This window comes from Falco naumanni, chromosome 4 (assembly GCF_017639655.2).
Source record: "Falco naumanni isolate bFalNau1 chromosome 4, bFalNau1.pat, whole genome shotgun sequence".
Taxonomy (NCBI): domain Eukaryota; kingdom Metazoa; phylum Chordata; class Aves; order Falconiformes; family Falconidae; genus Falco; species Falco naumanni.
This window is the reverse complement of record NC_054057.1, coordinates 101,928,460-101,952,402: the sequence shown is the minus strand read 5'-3', so window position 1 is coordinate 101,952,402 and position 23,943 is coordinate 101,928,460. Positions and strand designations below refer to the sequence as shown.

The window sequence follows — 23,943 nt, the reverse complement described above, 5'->3', positions numbered from 1 at the left end:
TGAGTTGTGTTGTTTCAATTAATTCCTGTTACTAAAGTCATGCTACAAAAAGACCGGCACGCATTTCATATGGAAATACAGTTTTTGTTAAAACTGATGCATCATTACCTCACTCTCCCACTATTTGCCTGTGAAATGCCTTCTGAATTACAATTCTTCTGGAACAGGAAAGCCCAGAGGAATGGGTAAGGTTCTGTTATTTTGGCAACCTATTGTTGAGAGAAGACCTTGGAGTACACACAATTAGTCTTTATTTTACACTGACACTCTTAAACAAGCTGTTCTGAGAGGGACCACTCAGAGTCTTGTAGGCAGGCAACATTACTTAACAAGTGTTAGAATCGTAACAGTATTCAAAGCACCAAAAGCCAAACATTAGCTCCAAAGATGTACTTTATTTCCTTATAAAGCAGATTGTTTAGGTATTATTTCTTTTTTGTGAACGTCCGCTGTATGACCAGCAGGTCCTGCTTTGAGGACATAGCTGCTTGATAACAAAGACTTCACCACTAGACAACAGAAGTACAGATGCATAGAACAAGTGCTGCTTAGACACTGAAGAGCTAATGGTCTAAACTGCAACCGGTCCAAACAGATATGACCAAAAATACAAGTACAGCTCCAGCCCAGCCAGAGCTGTGGGCCCAAAAGTGGAGTCCTTTTTATTTCAAAACAAAATTTGTGTTGGGCTTCCTGGAAAAAAAACAAACAGCAACAACAAAATCCCCAAAGCAGAAGAACCATACCACGCTCCTTCCCTCTCTTTTGAAAGTCACTTATTAACCGTCCCTTATTTCACATCAAAATGGTGCTGTGGCATGCTAGTACTTTCTACAAAAGACAGGAAAATTATTGAACACAGTGTAAAGTAATAGTGAATGATTGGTAGCGAGCATTTCACGGGTACTTTATCCTAATACTTTTTGTCCCTTTCCCAATCGTGATCCTCACCCCAGGAGTTTCACTTTGATTGATAGGTGTATCTCATCCCGAATTTGCAGATTTCTCACACATTTGGTATTTGAGCTCAGTGCATTAACAAGGGCTTCTGGATGTCATCCGTGCTCCTTGGGTATGTAAGAGTCCCGACACGCCAAGCAGAAACAGTAATTCATATACTGTTAGCCGAACATGCCAAAATGCACAGAAGGCATGTTGATGCAGTGTAGAGAAACATTCCAATATTATAACTCCTCATTCTGGTTTCCATGTCGTCCAATACTGATTGAGGAAAAGTGTATTTACAAGACTCGTACACAGATATTTGCATTTGGTCCTAGGCACCTGATTAGTACTGACAATCTAAATTAAAATGGAAAATTAAGTATTATTCTGGTCCATTAAAGCCAATAATGTAACTTCTCCAATTTGAAGGCGTGATCTTCAAAAACAGGAGTCCCAATACCTTCTGAAAAGGTACTTTTCTATGCACCATTTGAATCAATGACATTATAGGATGGAAAAGGCTTCCACATAAGCAACTTACAAGAGTTATCTGACAAGGGTCTCATATCTAGGCCTATAGAAATAGACAAGTAGCACACATTCTTTTCACACTCCTTTGTGGCAATGAGACTCAAAATTCACTAGGTATGAGTAGTCAGATAACATCCTGATTGCTACAAGACCAGAATTAATTATATCAATGAAACTTAGCTTTAGCAAAGAGCACAAGCAGATTTGCATCTAAGCAGCCATAACATCCATTTCTTTCAGCTAGCATCAGAACTACCACTAATGGCAATGAAAACTAATTAGAATGTTTTACAAAGCTGCCAGTATGACCAAGTTTTGAAGTTGCAACTCTTAGGCACAGACTCTGGCAGAATCTAGATTGACCTGAGTTTTCTGCTTATAGAGGAGGGGTGGTGGGAAAGAACACATTCCCACCTTATACAGAAACTTGACAACAGTCTCAAGCCAATATTCAACATCTGACAAGGTCTAGCGCAGTGATTACAAGACAAAACATTTGGAGTTAGAGATATCATTTAGTAAAAAGAAACAACTGCCTTCCAAATCTGCCATACTGAAAAAACAACCCCAAACACAAACCTGAACATATTAAACACTGTTTGTGCTTATAACTAATTATGGAACTTGAGCATCAGAGGGAGAGATTTTTCTGACCACCGTTGCAAAGGAGCTGCAAAAACAAGTTAAATGGAAAAAAATCCCTTCCAAACATTCATTTAACAAACATTTATTAAAACCTGTAAAAGCTTCAGGTATACTAAATTTGAAAGGGGCTCCAAAAAAATTTCAAGAGTCATTGAACTAAATCCAATTCAGAAAGCTGATTCTCCTAATACATAATTAACAAACAACTTTCTTAAAAAAAAATATTTTGTACATATTTCCTCATCAATTTATAAAATGCAAACAGTATGCTAGAAAAGTTTGAACATAAGGGAATGCGCTTTGGAAACATTATTAAAATATGTGTTCCTATAGAATGGCATTATCAAGTTTATTTTACTTCTTTTCACCTGACTGGCTATACTTTGAGAATGTTCCTCCCCTCTTTCCTGGGTCCATGAGAAGCTAGGTTTAGAAAAGAAGAGCTCCCATACTGCCAACTTCACTCTGTTCCTTTACAAAAATTTCAAAGTACTGATAAATGATAGTGACAGCAAGCAAAATTCCAGTTCCAGACCCAATTGCCCCAAGGAAGTCTGCCAACACAGAGAGGGCGCCAATACAGAGACCACCAAACGCAGCAGCTGTTGGGATGTACCTGTAAAACACAAAATGAGAATAGAAAAGGTGCCAGGTTTTCTCAGGATACTAACAAATATTCTAGGGTTAGTGGCATATGGGATCTAAGGGAAGTGTCTAAATTAGAGGCAGATTTTTTTGTAGAAAACCAGTCCCACTGAGAACAGAAAGAACACTACAGAGATAATCTAACCAGGTAGGTAAAAAAACAAGAATGAAACTAGATGAAAGGAAAAGAGTCAATAGCAGAATACTCCCTTCTCTCCTGGGTCCACAATACAAGGCAAGAAGTGTGCAATAGTGCCAGTATACCAGGTAAGGAAATAAAAAGCTGAACCCAATTTGAGGGGAAAAAAAATGCTAAGCTAAGAAGAGAAGGTATTGCAGTCTACCATGCAATCAAGCACACAGATTAAGCTTATGGTTACTAGCTCTTCAACTCATTTGCAGACGACTGAAATCTAAAGTTAAGATAACTTTTCTGTAACATGAAGGATGAATAGGTCCTACTCTGCAGTTAGAAAACCTAGAGGCTGACCCCTGCCTACCTCTGCACCTTGTAGATTTAAGTAACTACTTGTTCTAGAAGCAAGGTCTGCATGAAAACAGTACTCAAGACATAACACATTAAAAATTACAGTAAAAAAACCCAACTTGTGCATCAGGTTGAAGTAGTGAAGTAAATTCAAATGCTCATTATTAGCTATCCTATAAAAGAAGTAAGAACAGGAAAATACAACCCCCAGAACTAAAGGCATATTCTCTTAGCTGTAAGACGAGAATATGCTGTACTGTACCACCCTTCCATTAACGAGACAATATTCTGCGTCTCACGCACGTTATGAAGCTGGAAGAATGTTGTTCTAGAATCTAGAAAATGGAAGTCAAAGCAAAGTTTGCCATGTGTTTTCCCCCATAACACCTTGCATAAACAGCCTGTGAAATGTGTAGCTCACCTGTTTAGTTCATGTACCATCGAAGTTTCTCTGTGGCCTCGCATTACCATTTGCTGTTCTTTCAATTGTTTGGCAACCTGTATTCAATCAAGGAATGGAGCAAGTAAGTTTAGCATTATTTGCCAAGGCCATGGAACTCAGTACTACGGGAAGGAAAACAGAAGCAAGACATTTCAGTAAATGGTGGTGTGTTTAGGTGTTTTTTGGTATTGTTTCGGTTTTTATATTATTCATCTGAGTTTAAAATATCCAGTATTTTAACTTCAGATAGGTTGCAGTCACAGGCACTTTTCCACACTCTCAATTACACAAAGCTTTTCGGATAATTCTAGTCCTACCTAGACAAGGAAACTCTGGAAATTGGTAGGCTTTCATATACACCATTCAGTTCCTGTTCTGCCACCTACCCTTCTCCTGATTAGTGTTTAGTAGATGTTAGCAAAACAATCCTATAAAGCATCCACACCATTTCAGTTAGTCCAAATGAATGTGGGAAACAGTTTGTGGGGCCATATTAAAAACCGTACATTTAAAAGAACGTCTTCTTGGGACATTATTCTTAAACTGGGTTTCTGCAATTGCACAGGGTTACAATATATAGCCCTGCAAACATTTCACTAAAAACAAAGGGTAACAAACTCTAGCAAGGGACCTTCTAAAGGTGCTTGTCACTGAATCTAATGTACTGAGAAAACACACTTTCAGATGATTAAGCTACCAGTCCTCCACATATAGTGAACATTTAAGTAATGATTCACCAATTTTTATATGGCCTTGTTTACGTGAAATTAAAATAATTTTATTCAGTATGAGGAAAGTATATTAAAGTGTTAAAAGCTGTACATTGGTTTATACTGAAATAAAAATCTGGCTATACATGGCTGTGAGTGTCTCCCTGCATGCCTGACAAGCAGCTAAATTCAAGTCCAAAACGAGAGAGTGCTCACGCTGTTACAGTAACTGTGCAACTATTACATATTTGTTAAAGAATGGATTAAGCTATTCCATATGGCTGCCAAGCTTGATTTCCTACCCAAAACCACACAATACAAACATACCACGATGACAACTATTTTCCATCTTGTTTTCCAATTCCAATTTCAGAATGATACAGTTGCTGAATATCAAATATCCTGTAGCAAATGGAAATTTTGAGAAGCTAGGCTCAGGTACATTAATGCGCTGCACTATATTCTCTGTTATCAGTGCTCTCAAATTAAAAATAACAACCTCTAGTTAATCTTCCCCCAAAAGAAGTTAAGAATTCTCTATGCCAGGCATGGGTATTCAAGCTTTACCTGGAAGTTAAGTGGCAGCTGCCTTGTACACAGCGCATCTGTTATTTGGCACAGAAAGTTTCTACCTTTCCTGTTACCTCGCCTGCCCTCGCACTGATGAGATGTTACACAGGAATGCTGAAAATTTCCTAATGCCAATGAAAGCAATTTTGTTGCCGCTGTTCTTGAAAAAGCAGTAAAGAAAACAGGGAAAAAGTTACCCCCATTCTGCCCCCATCCTCCCCACTTACAAAAAAAGACACAGTCACTGTCAATACAAACAATAAATATTACCAAGATTACCAGCAAAATAGCTATTTCAGAAGACAGTCAGTCTTATTCCTACAACAGCCCATTTGTTCTCATCACGTAAGCTTACACAATTTGTCATTTAAAACTTACATCTTTGGCAGAGGAGCCAGAGACTTCAATCCATGTCTTGGAGAAGAAAGCACAGGAGCCCAGCATAAATACAATATAAACAACTGCATGTACAGGGTCTTCTAACACTGAAGAAAAGGACTCTGGAGGTGACAGATAATAACAAAGTCCACCAACTGGGTAAGCACGAGCAGGGCCTCCAGATGACGTGTCCTAGAAGAAAGAAGTCACCTGTTCTTTAGTAACTTAGGTGACCTCACTATTTCTTAGCCATTAGGCTATGTCTGGATTTCTATCACCTTCATATCACTGTGTATCATTACCAGTACAGCAGCACACAGAGATTCAACTTTACTATGACAAGCAGTTTCTAAAGCGGAAATTGAATACAATAACGAACAGCAAAAATACCTAGGACAGCAAAGAACAGTCCAAGGTAAAAGTTAAATGGAGACCTAACATCTACACTCAAGACAGCTGGTCTCATACTCTACCATTAAACAAATGACTAATTTCAGTGCACATGACCACCTGTAGAAGTGTGCCTTAATATTTAGAGACCATCTCTTTAACCATGCATTTTAATGGTGGTCTTATAAAGCTGTATGCAAGATTAGAAGGAATACTCACAGACCAAGTGCCCAGCAGGCTAACCAGTAAGTTGCCACTGAAGCGAGCAGAAAGCATCTGGGAGATGACATACAAGTTTGACACCAGGGCAGACTGAAGAATAATGGGAATGTTGGAGGTATAGAACAGCTTGATAGGGTAGGTGTTGTACTGGCCACGGTAGCGAGCAGATTTGATAGGAAGATCCACTCTGAAGCCCTGAAAAGTTTTCAAAAGAAAGTCCCCCATTACAACTGGGCATGAACCCATACCACAGGTCATAAATGCAACTGCAATTCCTTGACAGCAACAGAAAAAAACCCCTGCAATCATTCTGTGCAACTACACATACTCTACCCATAAGGCTATCCATGTGAACACTTCTGCAAATGGCCTGGAAGCCTGCAGGGCTGTCTAAACACACACATATAAGAAGGCATGGAAAGACACAGACATCAGAAGAAATCAGAAGTTTCAAGAAGACTGAACATGGTGTGCTGGAAAAGAAACATTAAAACCTTCTATATTCATCAGCAGTTTGCTGCAACAAACAGTAAGAGACATACAGGCTTGAAGACTTCAGAGTATTTTCCAGTAAAAAGCAAGAGCATTTGGGTTAGACAATACTGCACATACATGTTCATATGTGGGGTTTTTTCAGTGACCAAAGTAGGTCTGAAGTCTATTATGTGGCTACATAAGATTAAGAGAAGCTAGTGTCAAATGAACATTCAAACGTTGCAGGTACAAAAATGAGTCTTCTGAAGGCACTAGAAAGTGAAAATACAATTTCTCATAGAAGGAAGCAGATTACAGATCTACTTCCACATCAACAGTTTCACAGGCCTCTTTATTCCAACTGACCTGGAAATAAATTACAATAGCGAAGACAAAGATGGTGGCAATCAGGTTCATAAGGTTGGGGAGATTCTGACGGTAAAAAGCCTCACGAAGAGCTCTGACTTTGTCTGTACGAGTAGCCAGAAGATGGAACAGAGCAATGATGGCTCCCTCAAATTCCATGCCTTGGAAAGGAAAAGAAAAACCAAGTTAGGTGTGCTGTGATTATCTCCAAACTTCAGTGCTTTGTCCCATTAGGTATATTTCTGAACTAGAGGATTCAGAATGGGATATATCTCCAAGTCTCTTGCATCTAGAGCATGCTGTCAGACTTTTCCTACTGCCATCCTTCGTATCAGCTACATTATGTCCAAGATTTGTTTTTTAAATCTCCCTGTAGTGGCCTAGAAACTACATCATAACCCAATGATCAAATGAGATAATTTTATTGGTCTCCAGAAATACTGACATTCACTAAGGTCTTTACCCCTTTTCCTCCTCCCCACCAAATAAACAAAAAAATCGGATGAGAGAGGCAGCATGCTTTCTAGTATCATTCACAGTGACACACAAGTTATTGTTTGCATTACAGCAAATACGATAACCTCAGTTATGTTTTCTATTATACAGCACCAAACAAAATCACCTTCTGTAATATTCGGAGAATAAGGTCTTTGGGGCAAAGAGTAAAAAAAATGCAAGGTGCAGAAAGAAACAGATGATATTTGTCAGTAAGCTGGGAAGCAACCATAATACAATGGCAGTCTACCACTAGTGAGTTTTAATGGAGGCACCGTAAGAAATTCAAGTTCAGGAAATATCTTGAAAGACACTACAAAATTAAAGAGAAATGTCTTTGTAGTTGCACCTTGCGTAGGAGCACTTGCTGTATTTAACAAGATTCACTACATGGCAATTACACAGCCAAGATGCTAGCAGCAGCGTTTGCCATTTAAGTTGACATACTGCAAAAAATAGATTTTGCCTTTTTTGTACAAAAATTTTGTAAAGAAAACAGACTATGCCATATTACCTCGTCCTGTGTTCACTGTAGTGGGGCTGAATGCTTTCCACACAATAGTCTCACAGATATTGGTAGCAATGAAGAGAGAGATGCCAGAACCGAGACCATATCCTTTCTGCAGGAGTTCATCCAAGAGCAGAACTATCAATCCAGCAACAAATAGCTACAGTAAAGAAAGAAATACAGCATTAGTCCCATCCTTTCTTAAATTTTGTTAAAAAAGTAACTTGTATTAAAAGAGAAGGAAGGTGTGTATATATATATATATATATACACACACACACATGAATGAGGAAGCAGGCACACTTCAATCTCTGCATGTTGGGCAGGCAGTCCGTAAGGTGGACTTTTTGACCCTTTCAGAGGGAAAGCAAGAGAGGACTAGAAATCACCTGAATCGTGATAAGCAAGCAGATACCAGCACCCATCTCAGATGGGTCTCCATACATCCCAGTCATTACATAGACAATAGACTGTCCAATGGTAATGATCATTCCAAACACTGTGGAATAAGAAGAAAAAAGTACATATTTGTTCTGGACATCTAGGTCAGTGGGCAATTAGAGAAATACAAATCACTTTCTCTTTGTAGAGAAAACTGGGAAGGAATACATTGTCATAGGATGTTTAAATTCAAAGGTAAGGTGTTTGAAATCTGGCACTAAAAATACAAATACACACAGACACTTCACTGAAGATTGCTTTAGATATTGAAAACTGAGGGTGTTATGATATTACTGTAGCAATTTATGAATTGTTTTCCCGGTGAACAGATCAGTAAATAGTGCGATACAGCATCAAATAGCTAAAGAACACTCAAATTTTTCTAAAAGCCATTTATCAACTGAGCACAGAGATCTCTTATTGCTGAGAACAAGCCATGCTTGATACTGCAAGGTAGAAACTAGAACAAACATCCTAATAGTAACTTTTCTAGGTTAACACTGTCCAACACAGTTGAAAAGTTCAGTCCCCACAGTCTACGTATTACTTAATTTAACTGGTGAGATTACAGCAGCAGTGCCAATCGCAGATATTTTTCCTTTTCAAACCTTTCTGAAGCTAAACAGCTAACAAGCCAGAAAGCAGACAGTAAAAGGCTGATTAAAGACAGAAACCTGTGGCATAACATGAACACACAGCATGAGAGAAACCCACGTACCCGACTCGAACATTCATCACACAGTAAGTTTACACTTTCTGTTTGTTAAGTTTAGATACTCTAGGACATCAGCCTTGAATATCAGCTGTTACTCACACTTCTGTGCTCCATTGAAGAGAGCTCTGTCCTTTGGGGTGTCACCAACTTCAATTATCTTAGCACCTGCCAAGAGCTGCATGATGAGCCCAGAAGTGACAATAGGTGAAATCCCCAGCTCCATCAATGTACCTGACGGACACAGGAAGAGCAACAAAAGAAAATAATGGGGTGTACCATACCCAGGCACCTCTGAAGTTCAAAACTGCTTTTTTCCACCCTTTATGCCATGATGGAGAAAATATAAAACTCCAAACCTCCACAAATGTAAAAAGTTTAAATAGCAGAAGCTTGTTAAAAGTCAGTCTGATGAGTAATGTGATATTCCTTAGTACCTTTTAAAAAACACCTTCACTAAAAAAGACTGTTGTTATCCAGAACAGTTGTGGTTTAACCGCAGCTGGCAACTAAGTACCTCGCAGCCACTTGCTCACTCCCCCCACCCCCAGTGGGATGAGGAGGAGAATTGGGGAAAAAAGTAAAATTTGTGTGTTGAGGTAAGAACAAATTAATAATTGAAATACAATATTACAATAGCAACAATAACAATAACTGTAATGAAAAGAAGAGAGAGGGAGAGAAAGGAATAAAAAACCAACCAAGTGATGCACAACACAATTGCTCACCACTTGCTGACCAATGTCCAGCCAGTTCCCAAGCAGCCATTGGTGGCCCCCAGCCAACTCCCCCCAGTTTATATACTGAGCATGACGTTCTATGGTTTGGAATATCCCTTTGGCTAGTTCGGGTCAGCTGTCCTGGCTATGCTCCCTCTTGGTTTTTTAGGCAGCCGCTCATTGGCAGAGCATGGGAAACTTGAAAAGTCTGTTATTTAGGATAAGCGCTACTTAGCAACAACTAGAACATTAGTATGTTATCAACATGATTCTCATACAATGCTGTGTTTTGGATTTAGTATCAGCTACTAAGAAGAAACTTAGCTCTATCCCAGCTGAAACCAGGACAAGATAGGAATTTGCTTTCTGCCTTTGACAATGAGTCACTTAATTATCTGTAATTTTAAACAGGAAAACCCAAACTTTTTTCAGGAGTACACCAAGCTGCATGCATGCATATGGGCACATCTCATTATGATATAAACTAATAAATAGCTCAAATGATATATAATGACAAAGTGAATTCAAGAAACTGTCACCATTCCCTCTACAAGAAAATGTAGAGGCTTTTTTTATAAACTATTTTTATAATCTAAACCATATATACTATATAAACCCTACATATATATAAAAACATAAACTATTTTATGAACTTTATAAATAAATTATCATGAATTTTAGTCTTCTGTGAGACAGACTCAAAGATGTCACCCAGAAAACAGCACTCATGTAATATGGTTTGAAACATAAACCACCTGAAATATATACAAAAGACAGCAACAGCAGCAATACAGGTAATTCTTCCCTAATCCTTTTCACTCCAAAATGCTCCTTGATTTTTGTACATATAACATTGCACACAGCCAACCATAAACTCATTTTGTCCACAAAGTTATGCCTTTCCCAATGCCACCCTGGATTATGATTTTACATAATACATAAAATGACTTATGCCCCTCTACTTCAGATATTTTCGTTGTTGGAGTGCAACGTAAGAACACGTCCAAAGATGTTTTGATTCAAGCTATAAAAACCCCACCCTCCTGAAAGACTGGCCATACCTCTATTTGACGCCAAAATCACTCTCATCCAGTAGAAAGGATCTGCAGAGTCTGATGACATGATACCGAACAAGGGAATCTGCATTTCCAACCAACAGAGGAAAAATGGATTAAATTAGAGACTTCATAATATCCTTTAAACATTTTAGTTCTTCCTTAAAAAGAAGGGAAAGAAACATACCTGGCAGCATACTAAGAAGATGAAGAGTGTGATAGCTGTCCATAGTACCTTTTCCTTAAACTGAATCTAAAGGAAAAAAACAAAACCAAAAACCAGCAACCAAAGATGATAAAGCTGTCAAGATAACCAGATCTAGTCAATCAGGCAAACTTTCATAGTAGCTAAAGCACACTTGATTTTCTCGTGAGGGACAAAGTACAGGACATCCTAAAGAAAATAACTCACTGTTCATCCCTTTTATACTATGTAAGGCCAAGGAAAACGTCAAAGCTTTATTGAAACTTTAACCCAAATAGACAAGCTTATGTCAATGGAAGGTAATTCTAGTATTTTCACAGAAATGAGTCTTGTATCTTTCTAAGAAAGAGCCTGTGGTGAGAAAAAAAAAAATAGAGAAGCTTATCTTAGCAAATAACCTCAGATTAGAACTGAAGAAGCAAAGATTTTCAAGTTGCTATTTTAAACTATTATAGTTTACACTCTGGTATGTACTGCTTTCAACATTTCACTGCTGTGGCATAACCACAACTGCACAACTGCATTTACCAGCAAACATATTCTTGTACAACCGTATCCACAATACCCACAATACAGGGTGTGCTAGACAAGCCCTGCACTAAAAACAATTTTGCCTAAAGCTGCCATTCTCCGAAGAGGAAAAAAAATAAAATCCTAATCCCACAAATGCAAACTAAGCTGTAAACATTTTATATTACACAAATACAAACCTGTGAAGAAAATTGTATTAACTTACCTTCCGTTCTGGCTTTTGGATTTCAGGCAAGATAACACAGAAGGGCTTGATTACTTCAAGAAATTTTACTGTATGGAAATTAGTTAAAAGACAAAGTGAACACACAAATACAACAAACACTGGGAAAAGCTCAAGTAAAACTGAATTTGGACATGTACTTTACATATTAAAAGTCTCAGTTAAGGACAAATGTATATCATTGTTTTGATTTTTTAAAAAGTTCTTATCGGTTCTAAATATACCATACTAGCTGAATCTCTGTATAAGTACAGCATGGACTGGAAACAAAAAGAAAAATGTCAAGAGTTTTCCCATTTTACCAAGTACACTGACAGTGCAAAAAACGCCTTGCCATTGTTTTGCATGAGTTTACCAATACCTTTGAACTTTTATTTAATAATAGCTTCACCCCTAACCTGGTATTTGAGAAATACACCACCTGAAATACAATACTTTTAGGCCATACGGCTTAAGAATTCCTTCATGCTGTCATAAGCAACAATTCAAGTTACTTTACAGAACACCTCATGCAATGATCTCCTCCTAGTCAAAAGGACATAGCCTTTGATCTGAAAAGTCTGAGTCTTAGAATAAGCATACAAAAGAAGAGGGTATCTGCAAAGTCACAAGTTCTCCTATGAGCAAAGATCTGATTTTGAACGGAGTTAATGCTTAACTTCTTCAGATGAATCTCAGACTGCACCTATATTTTGGGCTGATCTGAACTAAAAAGTGTATGATGATGCAGAAGATCTGAAACTACTGGTGGCTTTCCACTTTTCTGTAGAAGGCAGCAACTTCAGCGGCAGTTTTGTAACACTTTAAAACCAGCCCATAAAAATTATTTACTTCATTTCAAACGATTAATTGCCTGAAGTTACACTGGATTGTGGTTTTAAACTTCAAGCAAATTGTGATTCTCCCCTACAACTACAATACTATTCCAATTGACTAAGATGATTTTTCAAGCAGCTCTTTCTCGAAGTAGCAGACTGAAGACTGCCATTCACCCAGGTTACCTCCAGACTTCAGATCACTGTTTATAGTTTACTCTGGTAATTGGAAGCGTTATGAGCAATCGCCAGCCTGACTGCCCGTCGCTCCCTGCCTCCTCACGGCACAAGCACACCCGGGCCTGGGGCTGGCTGTGCCCGCCAAGCGAGCGGCCTGGCCGCCGGGCATGGCAGCGCCAGGTCCCTTTCCCTAGGGACATCTGCCATCACCAGGACACGGGTCCTTCACCGCGAGATGGGGGGGGGGGGGGATAACCCAGAGGGAGCTTCTGTACAAGAGAAGGGAAATGGGCGCAGGACTGACCACGGCGGGAGTGCCGCCGCCGGCGGGCAGCCCCCAGGGCCATGGGGCCCCGGCGCCTCAGAGGGGCTCCCCGCCGCCCAGGAGGGGAGCGCGGGGAACGGGCCGCCGCGCCGCCCCTGAGGAGGGCCCATCCCCAGGCGCCTGCGAAAAGGGAGCCGGTGGCCGAGCCGCGGCACCTTGGCCGTCGCGCACTCCGCGAAGACCCCGCTCCCGTCCCCTCCCGCCCGCCGCCGCCCGGCCGAGGCGCCCCGGTACTCACTGCCCATGGCGGCCGCCGGACGGGAGGCAAGAGCGAGCGGCGGCGGCAGCTGCCTCGGAGAGACACGTCAGGGATAGAGCCCGGCCGCCCCCTTCCGCTTCCTGCCACGCGCCGGGCCCGCCGGGCCCCGCCGCCGCCGCGCAGGCGCTGTAGGCCGCCCCGGCTACCGCCGCCCTCCGCTGCCCCCAGGGCAAGGAGCCTACAACTCCCGTCATGCATTACTGCCAGAGCGACCACACCCCCAAGGAGGGCGGGGGGACCCGACGCTTATTGGCTAGCCGCGGGTCTAGGAAACCAATCAGATGGCGAAGTGGCGCACGGATTTCTGGGAGTTGTAGTCGTGCTCGCCCTGGCAGCCATCTTAATGAGGGGTAGGCCCGGCCCCGGGGCAGGGCCGCGGCGGTGAGGTTGGGAGTTATTTCAGGGGGTTTTAGCTAGCAGAGATCTTATGGAATTACTGTATTAGAGAATTGTTATTTATAACAATTAGAATTATTACTTATAACAATTAAATAATTAAATAATTTAAAATATTATTATATATTATTATAATATAGTATAATTATATAATATAATAATATTCTAATAATATAAATAGCAATATTATGTAATTAGAGAAATCTCTAGGAATTACTGAAGACATCTGCCAATGGGTCTGAGAATGTTTCAGTTATTCTTGTGCATAGCTCTTGTCCAGAGCAGCTTATTTCAAAACATCTGGTTTATCAAAAGTGATTTTAACCCACCCATTTCTAATTAGAGATAAAGCAACTGCTTCCCAGCTGCCAAGCTATCTTGCAGAGGTTTGTTGATAAGATCTTTTGGACTTAACTAATGTAGGTGCTGTGCCTGGCTTACCTGTGCCAACAGGTAGAAAAGAGCGAAGGCCTCGCCGTGGTTTTGTGGAGGTCTGGGCAAGGGACCGCCAGCAGTGATCCAGGGGAGGGGTGGCAGAAGCCTCTGATGAAATGCCAGAATCTGCTGGATTTATTAAAATAAGGCAAACTATTGTGAGAGGTGCTGATAACATCACTATGCCAGATCACTGGTATGTTAGAAAGATTAATATGGATTTATCTATCTCTAAATGGCTCATCTGCTTTTAGTCTAGGTAGTTGTCTAGACTCTGTGGTCAATGAAGGCAGAAGGAGACACCTGGAGAAATACTCACTCTACCTATCTTACACATCTGTTTTCAGATTACATGAATTATCCTCCAGAAGTACCTATCTGTATTGATTATAGAGGGAACTAAGGTGACCACTTCAGACCAGATACCTGTATTTTACACATCTTTTTTCAGATTACATGAATTATCCTCCAGAAGTATCTATCTGTATTGATTATAGAGGGAACTAAGGTGACCACTTCAGACCAGATACCTGTATTTTACACATCTGATGTTAGAAGAGATGAATTCCACCCATAAAGACTAAAGGTGTCTAAATGTAAAACATGTACTACAAAATTATATATCTCAATATACCTCTATTGCATTAGTACAAAGTTGACATTTAATTACTGCTTTTGAAATCGGGCTTTACTCTGTGGCAACTGACTGTAGACGCTGGACCCAGTTGTGTTGAATTGTGCCCTGATGCACACAACAAAGACTATATGATTGCCTCAATAGCCGGAGGTAAAAAGCAGAAAATAGAGACAGAGAGTAGAAATGAGGAGAGAAGCACAGATTAATTTTTCACTGCCACCAAAGGGTTCTCGTTCTATGGCATTGCTTGCAGAAACTGGCTACAATCACTTTTTAAAGAGATCACATTTTCCATGTCTGTGATGCGCTCACACTCTGTTCCCACACCGGTACATTTTATCAGGGTGTCAAAGCTTGCACGTTGCATTGAATAAAGGCCTTTTTTAACCAAGGAAGATAAAAGAGACACACCAGCTGTTGTTACACCACGTCTCCTAGCATCTGTGGGCTGGGATCGCTAGAGGGCATTACAAAACTATTCGTTTATATACACGTGTATAAGTGTACACATGCACACAAACATTGACACAAACAAGACCTTACAAAACAGGGCTAGTGAAGATTTGTAGCATCGGTCTGCAAGAGAGGTCCTGCGCTAACAATAGCCCTTTGTGTGCTGGCTCTGTTTCATGGCGTTTGCATGCAGTCTGATTTTTGATGTACAAACTCCTCCAGCAGCAGTTTGGCTCACCACAAGGTGGAAGAACTGCTTTACTTATGATGCCATCTCACCTTGCGTGAAATGTACACTACTGGGTAGGCAAGTTTTATTACTATCATTATTTAATTGTTATAGTGCGTCACTGCCCAAGGATCCCGTTCAGGACCAGAAGTCCTTGTGCCAAATATAATATAGATACAGTCCACAGCCCTGCAAGGAGCTTCCTGCAAATAGATCCCAGTGCGGTGCCCCACAGTGCTCAGGTCTGCGATACTTCAGGAAATCACTATAATCTCTTTCTCTGCATAGTATAGGTATACTGTTAGGTATCCTTTCGCTTCAGCGTAGCTCCCCAAAAAGATCAGCCCGTGGGGAGCTCCCTGCAGTCATGCTCAGCTGTAGCATCCGTACCTGTGTTCCAGGGAACAACCACAACTCTGTCATGCTTTACCTCCCCTTTGCCTGCCACCCCCATGCTGTCTGTCAGGCAGTTTGACAGTTGTTTGTCAGATGTCCTTACCAATGTATCTACCCAGAGAGATGGGCTCTGGAGGTGGTAGCATGCATGAAACATTTGAGGTCACAAGAGAATGCTCATGGTCAATGGCAGGTAAGCATGGACATAAGGATGACCTTCAGGTAACCCTGAGCAGACAACATTTCTAAAATAAATTGTTTACTATGCTGTTAACCTAAAAAAGACTTAACTGCTCTGCTAAGGCCAACCACCAAACTTCATTGATTTCAACAGAGCTGAAGTTTCCCTTTCAGTCTGTACTCGGGAGATAACCTCCCAGCTTGCCTGAGGAACCTCAAGCAGTGTGCCAGCACGCCTGTCACAAGTGGTGTTCACCAGGGCTCAGTGCTGGGGCCAGTCCTGTTTAATATCTTTGTCAATGACCTGGACAAGGGGATCGAGTGCACCCTCAGTAAGTTTGCAGACAACACCAAGCTGGGGGGGAGGAGGCTCTGCTGAGGGGTCTGGGCAGGCTGGGCCGATGGGCTGAGGCCAATGGTATGAGGTTGAGCAAGGCTGAGTGCCAGGTCCTGCACTGGAGGCACAACAACCCCACACAGTGCTACAGGCTTGGGAAAGAGTGTCTGGCAGAAAAGGACCTGGTGATGTTGGTCAGTGGTAGACTGGATATGAGCCAGCAGTGTGCCCAGGTGGCCAAGAAAGCCAACAGCATCCTGGCTTGTATCAGAAATGGTGTGGCCAGCAGAACTAGGGCAGCGACTGTCCCCCTGCACTCAGCGCTGGGGAGGCTGCACCTCGAATGCTGCATTCAGTTCTGGGCCCCACACAACAAGGCAGACACTGAGGTGCTGGAGCACCAGAGGCCCAGAGATGTGCAACGGAGCTGGGGAAGGGGCTGGAGCACCAGTTGTATGAGGAGCTGCTGCGGGAACTGGGGTTGTTCAGCCGGGAGAAGAAGGAGACTCAGGGGGGACCTTATCGCTCTCTGCAACTGCCTGAAAGGAGGCTGGGGTGGGGTGGGGTCTGTCTCTTCTCCCAGGTAACAAGTGATAGGATGAGAGGAAATGGCCTCAAGTTGCACCAGGGGAGGTTTAGATTGGCTATTCGGAAAGATTCCTTCACCAAAAGGGCTGTCAAGCACTGGAACAGGCTGCCCAGGGAGGTGGTGGAGTCACCACCCCTGCAGGTATTTAAAAGACGTGTAGATGTGGCACCTGGGGACATGGTTAGTGGTGGGCTTGGCAGTGCGAGGTTATTGGTTGGAGTCAATGATCTTAAAGGTCTTTTCCAATCTAAACGGTTCTGTGAAAAGGCAGACAGGAATCTTCTGTAATGGGGAGATGTTGAGAGCCACATTTCTGGTTGAAGGACCATGGGATAAAATTTTCATACACGGATTTGAACTTTGTTACAGGGCAATGAGAGGTACAGGCCAATGGGAGATGCTGCGTGAAAAAGTTCTTTCTGTCTAATAGAAACAAAGAAATGAGTGAATTAATTTTTTTCTAGCCAATCAAACCCTGCGATTCCTTAATAGAAGGGGCTTTAAAATAATGTACATTCTTTCTAGCCCAGCTGATTTCCAGTTGAAGAGATGCATTCTAAAAGATGAAACCTGCAATTTATATAAGGCATGAAATTAATCTCTCCTAAGTCCAGATGGGTAAGAAATGCAAAATTTTATCCTGTCCTGAAGGTCGTGGGCTGTTTCATAACTGTGGGTATTTGCAAAAAATTTCCAATTTAGATATCTAAAACGAGATACCTATACCACTGATTAAATAGAGTTGCCCTAGTTACATCAAAAGAAGTATGCTTAGCTTCTCCACCAGGCATAAGTCCAATATTGCAATGCATAAAAGAATTTCTAACATCAGTATCAGGACATGAGAGGTTAACTGAATGTCTTTGTACTGCTTTGCATGAAATGTTTTGAATCCTGAACTCCTGTTATGACTCACATCCCTATTTCTCCAATTTGTTCACCCAGGCGCTCCTGGAACATCACTTTATTACGTGCATTTATGGCAATACTTAATAAGGTATCTAAAATACTTTATAATACTGTAACTTTAATCAGCCATGCTCTTAGCTGGCAGTATTACAGCAGGGCTTTCTCAATAACTGGGATCCTGATTTCTGGCCCTGATAAGATAGACCTTCTATATAACACATACTTGTGTAATGTAAAAGGGCAGTGGCTAAAGCCTGATCCTGTCAAAGAACAACAACAACACTTCAACAGGGCCAGCATTTCATCCTGTATCTTCAAGTTAAGCCTCAATATTTCAAGCAGAAAGAAAATGTAACACGTAGTTGTGCAACGATAGCAGTGCTATTGATTCAGAAAAAGCTCTGTAATAAAGCTCCCTTCTGTTTGCTAAAATGTGCCGTGAGGGGGGACAAATTAGGGTAAAACTTATGCGGATCAGCCAACAAGGTCAGGCAGATACTTGCCACTGTCAGTACATGCAATATGAGCGGTTGAAACATATGCAAGAAGAATGAAGAGGTTTTGCATCCTTCCCCGAGGGATGCAGTGTTGGCTACTGCTGGCCACAGAACTCCAAACTAGATTGATAATGGCTGCTTCTCAGCTGACAGCCTGCAAATTATACCAGTTCATGGTGAACGAACAGGTGAATGTTTCAGCAAGACTGAAAGGCCCACAGCTAATAGAAGGTTAAAGTCTCTCTTTAACTTCTAAATGCTTCACACGTGTTCTCTTCCTGCCTTTTTTTTTAATGCAAAAATGTCCCCACAGAATGGTTATTTTTCGTGCCCGACTTGTTTTACTGTGGCTTATCTAACTGGATTCTGTAAAAAAATTATAATAGAACTTACAAATCCAAACATGTTCGTATTTCTAGGGGTTAAGAACTAGTTTTTGCTTATATGATCTGTTCTTTAATCATCAAACTATTGACCTGGAACCATTGTTTAGAGGAAAATAACCCTAACAACTGTGTTTGGAACATTAAGGAAAAAAGTTCTTGTCTTGGAAACATTGGTGCCAATTTCCCCTAAGTGCCTATAGTCTAGTAACCAGATACATATAGTTTTGATAATGGACTTATTTACATAAAAATCACTGCCAGCTTGATGGTAACAATGACCATGTGGAAGTTGGCCAGGACTAGAAATCATTGCTATTAACCTTCTGAGAGAGCCTGTACACCTTTGCAGACAGCTTTTGGCACAGAGCATTAATTTCATTTAGAAGTTTATGAGGCATTAGCAAATATACCTTTCATGCTAAAAACACATTGGACCTATGTTTGGGAATGGAAAAGTACCAATAAGAGGAGGCTCTCAGGTTTTCAAGTCATCAAATCTTAAATGATGCTGGCTACCATTAATCCAGCTGGAATGTTCTGAGAGCAGTCAAAGAAATAACAGCATGGATATTGGACTTCTGCATCTGCATGGGCCGTTGTTTTATGAATCAATGTTTGGTATTGGGTTTGAATAACCTCCTGCATGCACACCATGACATAGTGGCACTCTTCATTTGTTCACGAACGTGTACTGTTGTGGTGCACACTAAGTGGGGGCTGAGCTTGGCTTGTAATTGCATAGCGTTTTCATGACGATAAAACATGCAATACATTAATGTTTTTGCATGCAGTATCATATGCATACTTGAAAAGAAACTTCTGTACATGTTTTGATCCTGGAATAGAACTGAAATCTGCTTATTTTATGGATATCTGCAGCTTGCTGAATAATACTTTTTTGCATCTTTCACTTTTCATCTCTTGACAACATCAGCTTTTAAGTCCAAACTGTTAGAAAATTACCTTTTGAGCTATTGTCTTTTTATTTTTTTTTTTTTAATTCTGAGCAGCAGTAGAAATTCATCAAGCAAATTCTCTTCCTGGCTTGAAAACCAACTGAAACCTGAGCTGTTCTGTTTGATATACAGTGAATGAGCTTTGATTTGATTTTTATTGTATTTCATTCAAACTTTATTATAAAACATCTCCCAGGGACACTTGCATGAGAACCACTTTGCAAGTAAAAACAGCATTGTATTTCCAGTCTCCCATTTTTAAAGGTTATTATAACATTTTTATCATGCTTGCTTATCTTCATAATATAGCACCGTAAAGCAGACAACTGCAGATGTTAGGTAATAGAGCTAGATGTCTCTGTAGGTTTTTCTAATGGATTTTCTTTTCCCGTACTACAAAAGGGTTTCACTGTGTCATTAACCCAGTGACCAGCACTTCTGCAGTCTGACTGTGGGCAGTCCCCAGGCAGCTATGTTTCCACTGTTCTTTGACTCCAGTTCAGTTTCAACTGGGGTTTTTTGACATGAAATTTGGTGCAGATTTTTTAACAAATGCCCCTCAAAAACCTATTGTAATTTAAATACAGTAGATGATCTTTGTGGATGGTTCAACCGTGGGTGTTATGTTATTTCTATACTGTTATTCTCAGTAGTTGCTTCCTTTTCTGGAATTGATCCACCCATATTTTTCAGAGAAACAGCAATGACTTTCAGCAGCTGGATAATTTCAAGTTTGTGTTCAGATTGGGCATACGAAGTGTTTTCTCAATAACTTTCTTTCCTTCTAAAATTGCAGTTTAAATCCAAACTAGGTATAAATTCCTCACAACATGTCACTTACTTTTAATCGATTTTTGATTATTATTTATCTCTTGGTCTCAGAGAAGGTGTTTGTAAATGCTACAGGATGACAGGCTTGGTTTGATCCTGCTCCTATTACAATAGTTGGCCAAAAATCCTGCTGGGTCACGTTCTCTGTGTGGATTGCATCCCTATGGATCTCCTAATGCACTTTATAAAATATATCCAGCAAACCCGATAACAACAGAAATAGGATTAAATACACAGTGCGCAGGTGGTTCCGAAGAAAGGGAGTTACAGCTTCTCTTTGAATTTTTGCTTATAAAGATTTACTTTCCTTATAAAAGTAATCCATATAAAGTCTTTGTTTACCTAGCTCAACTAGGAAAATAAAACAGTAGCTACAAGCTGATCTGTGCAATACCATAATAGTGCAAACACATTGAAGTCCCTCTTAAATGCAGGTGAGCAGGACCCTGGCAAATTGGGAAGAACAAGAGAACAGTTAACATGCCTGAGTTTTATAGACACGCCAAGCGGCTTAGCAGCCTTTACTGAACATTTCTGTTACAGTGGCTTGCCTGAAACAAGAAACAAATAAATCAGATTAAAGATTGAGCTGCTTAGGACGGCAGCATTAGTCCAGCAGATTTCCTGGCAAGATAACTTATTTTGTGCATCAGGTGACTGCTCCATGCTGCAGTGCTGAGCAGGGGTGGATTCTTAATCCATTTTGAAAAGTACTTAATGAAAACCTTTAGGAAGGTTTTATCAGCTATGAATACTGGAAAGAGGGTGAACTTCCTATCCCATGGTGTTGTTCATATGCTATTTGGCATCTTTGTGTAAGAGCATGAGAAGCCATCAAGCGGTGAGCTATTAACGCATGAGTCATGACAAGGCTCTGCAGCAATTATCAATCTTTGCACAGTCTTTGACAATTTGTCCCCTTAAAGCACTCCAAAGAGCAAGCGTTACAGCGGGCTAGCTTCAGAGCTGAGGTGGATGCTGGTGCGTTAAGGCACAGTTTGATGGGTGAATTTCCACGTGGCAGTGCTGGCGCATGCAGCTGCCCTGCCGCACACCCATCAGCGGGCACTTGTTCTGTCTCTGTGCCTCTCTGTGCTGTGCCACTATAGGCAATGCTGGAGCTTCATGGCAACACGGAGTACAAAATGATCTGGCTGCAAAAGACTTTTTCAAGTTCTGCAGCTGAACTACAGATTTAGTCTTGTTCGTTATTGTTTAGGAATTCCGACTGCAACATGAGTGAATACCTTAGTTATCTTTAGTTGAGACTAATTATTAATGAGAGCAGTGAGCATGTAACAGCTTGGGCTTCAGCATGGGCTGTCCAAGCCAGCGAGAGATCACACTGAATTACTAGGTGACACCTGGGCTATTGAATCTTCATTGCTAATCATTAGATCTGGCTTGGGTACATCTATTCAGCTTAAAATCACACCTCCCAACTGCAATATGGCTATAGCTTTGCTATCAACATACACCTAACTGCAGATGTGTCCCAGCTGACAGAAGAGAGGAACTGGAACCTATCAGGCACCTTTAAAGGCCACTTTTCTTCTTACTTTATTTTCTTACCTTTCCCTGTGCACTTTGTGGGGTTGTAGACTGTTTAACTAGTCAAGTGGACAACGCAACCTTAAAAGGCATCATCACTGAGGGATGTGGCATGTAATAAGAAGCACATTAAGAACCCTTCAGCCTTTCTGTCCTCTGAATATAAGTGTAAATTTAAGACTTCACTGCAATCTGGAAAGAGCTGTCCTATCAATAGAACGTGGCTGAGTAAAACTCTGTGGGACAACATCCATGTAAAGCCCTTTACTTTGATCCTTCTTAAAGGAAAAAAGGAAGAAAGCCCATGCCACTAACTGTCACAGAGTTCAACATTCACTACTGCAAGTTTAATCTTGGCTATTTAAGAAGACTATGGATTTAGACATATTGTTATTTCTGTACGCATTAGAGTAGTCATAGCCATCTCTGCATATAATACTTAGCAAGAGCAGTCCTTCCATTGGTTTACCTTCTAAAAAATGCAAAGGGCATCTTTTTTGGGAACATGGTTAGGTAGATGCCGTCCTATTCTGGGTGACAATCGTTTGACTGTAATAAAGAGTAGAATTCAAACACTTTTTCTTGGAGAGAGCTTGCAGAGATAACATTTTGAGCATCTAGCCTATCATTCTGATGGCATGTAGAAAAATAAACACAAACGATAGACACTGAAATGTCTGATATGACATTTGGGACCTAGATTGAATATGGGCTTTCTTCCTGTAGGATTTGCACTGACCTTAAATAAAGAACTGCTTCCTTTGTTTTTAATGAGGCATTGCTGCAGGGAATTAACTGAGAGTAGGGCCAGAATGAAGAATCAATGGAACAGACACATCTGAAATGTTTTTAAAGACATGGCTGGTTTGGGAGTTTGACTTCCCTTACATCTTTATGGTATCTCTCCTTTTTATGGGTATAGACAAAACCAATGCAAAATTCTTTTGCCTGGTATCTTTAACACTGCTAATAGGAATCATCTGGAGACTGGAAGGTGGATATTACAGGTTATTTATACCTTTGCCTTGCTATTCAGGGCCCCAGCAGGGATGCCAGCCATGATAATGTTTTTTTTTGTGTTTAGTGGGGATTTTTGAAGCAGTTTGATTCTCGTCCACTAGGTACGGGGTTGCCATAGAGTAATATGCTTAGCCTTAGTGGTCAGTAGACGGCCATCTACAGGGAGTAACTTTATGCAGCTCTTGATTGGCGCTATGTCTGACCTTATGGCTAGAAAGAAAGGTCTAGGGCTCCATTACCAGTCTCTCACATCTCAGCTTTCACTTTGTTGCCTTTTCATCCTCACCAGAAGGTTGAAATCCTAACCCTGTGAGCCTCCCTCTGAGCAGAGAGGGATTTTTAGGTAGGTCTTAGGTCTGAGCATCTCTTGCATGTTTGTTTCATCACTGACTTAAAAAAATAGTTATATCCAACTTACACTAGTGTGTATGGGAGAAGGATCCATCCTATTTTTTATTTTTATTGTGTAACTCTCTCTGAACTGATTTTTTAAAAGGTACCAACTAGCTGTTACACAGGCGTCCAGTCTAACATATTCAAAGGAAACAAAGCAATTAGGCAGCTTTCTGATCAGTGCTGTCCTGCAAAATAACCACACTTATTTAATTTGTTGTTTTGTTGGGACTTTTTAACTGCAGGGAAATTCCAGTATATCTCATTGTCTGCTTAGTAAAAAATGTTCTCTACCCTGCAAAACTGGTCTTAACCTAAAAGAGTTTTGGAACCTCAGGGTCTTACGTATTATAAATTACCAGTCTGTAAGTATTATAAATTACTTGTCAGTTCAACTAAGATTATTTACTTATGCACACTGGCGAGGAAGGCAACATAATCCCTGGTACCAATCCAGTAACTCAGGAAGGAGATG

At 40.8% G+C, this 23,943-nt stretch overlaps 1 protein-coding gene across 1 annotated transcript; it reads right to left on the bottom strand.

The window, feature by feature from the left end:
* Window positions 1-375: 375 nt before the first annotated feature.
* On the bottom strand, window positions 376-13,366 carry SEC61A1 (SEC61 translocon subunit alpha 1). Its single transcript, XM_040591353.1, has 12 exons — window positions 13,253-13,366; window positions 11,677-11,744; window positions 10,923-10,988; window positions 10,742-10,820; window positions 9,064-9,195; window positions 8,198-8,307; window positions 7,815-7,968; window positions 6,806-6,966; window positions 5,963-6,160; window positions 5,354-5,545; window positions 3,675-3,751; window positions 376-2,737 (listed from the first exon to the last, which is right to left on the bottom strand). The coding sequence occupies exons 1-12, from the start codon at window positions 13,257-13,259 to the stop codon at window positions 2,551-2,553; spliced, it is 1,431 nt and encodes a 476-aa protein (XP_040447287.1). The 5' UTR covers window positions 13,260-13,366; the 3' UTR covers window positions 376-2,550.
* Between the last annotated feature and the right edge of the window lie 10,577 nt (window positions 13,367-23,943).